Genomic DNA, 916 nt, shown 5'->3' on the forward strand with positions numbered 1-916 from the left:
GCATTCAGGACGTACATTATGCAAACTTGAACGAACTGTAGAATCTTGTAGTGCAGCTGCAGGGAGACATTTGTTCGGTTGAGGGGGTTAATGATCTATATTAGAGGCTTTCAGAAGGGCCGTAATTTGAAAAATACGGTAGCACATAGCGTGATGTTCTATTTTTTGTGCTGACCGGCATGTGATTTTGGGTTCCGTCGGACGGCAGCCCAGGGGCCATCTAGCGCTTTCAAATTTTAAAAATCGGGGAGCTAAACACAAGTCATGCAAGGCAAATGCACGCTCAAGCAATGTCCGTGTGGAGACGACAACGACGTTGCAGTGGCAGCCTGCACGTCCTGCAAGAAGCCGGTACACCATATGTGCTTCACCATCACCTATGAAGGTGACTTGAACGTTTGCGTATGCTCCGATGCGTGCTCCACTGCTCTTGGATTGAAGCAACAGGTACTCAGATAATCTTCCGCACCTAGCAGTTGCGCTACTGCTGCCGGAAAGCATTCTACCGTTGCTAAAGCCAAGTCGAAGACTAAATCAAGTGGAAAGGCCGCCCACGGGAGCAAGCGCGCATCAACCACGGGTTGAGGCCCAAAGACAAACCGAAAGAAGGCTAGGTGGTGTAGCGGTTTCCGGGTAATCGCCGAAGTGGCTACAGTCAAGTTGCTCAAGCCACAAACGCTCGGTCACGCGACAGGAGGTGATCACAGTACAAGATGGCCAATGATACGTCACTACCGAACACTCATCGGGTCCGACTATGACCAAGATGTCACGCAAGTCGGGTGGTTCGTATTGGTGACGTTGGATTCACATTCAGTTGTCAAGAACCGGTGGACTACTGTATTACGACTCGGTGACGGTTGGAGTGACTCTTCGGTGAGTGCGACTAGCAGTTGAACGCTCGGCGGAGACCCGA

The 916-nt window shown here is 51.0% G+C and overlaps 1 protein-coding gene across 1 annotated transcript; it reads left to right on the forward strand.

The window, feature by feature from the left end:
* Nucleotides 1–264: 264 nt before the first annotated feature.
* PPTG_20659 (hypothetical protein) lies at nucleotides 265–459 on the forward strand (the record flags this gene model as incomplete). The annotated part of the gene is made up of 1 exon (XM_008892857.1): nucleotides 265–459. The coding sequence occupies one exon, from the start codon at nucleotides 265–267 to the stop codon at nucleotides 457–459; it is 195 nt and encodes a 64-aa protein (XP_008891105.1).
* Between the last annotated feature and the right edge of the window lie 457 nt (nucleotides 460–916).

The sequence above is a fragment of the Phytophthora parasitica genome (assembly GCF_000247585.1).
Source record: "Phytophthora parasitica INRA-310 unplaced genomic scaffold supercont2.1, whole genome shotgun sequence".
Lineage (NCBI taxonomy): Eukaryota > Oomycota > Peronosporomycetes > Peronosporales > Peronosporaceae > Phytophthora > Phytophthora nicotianae.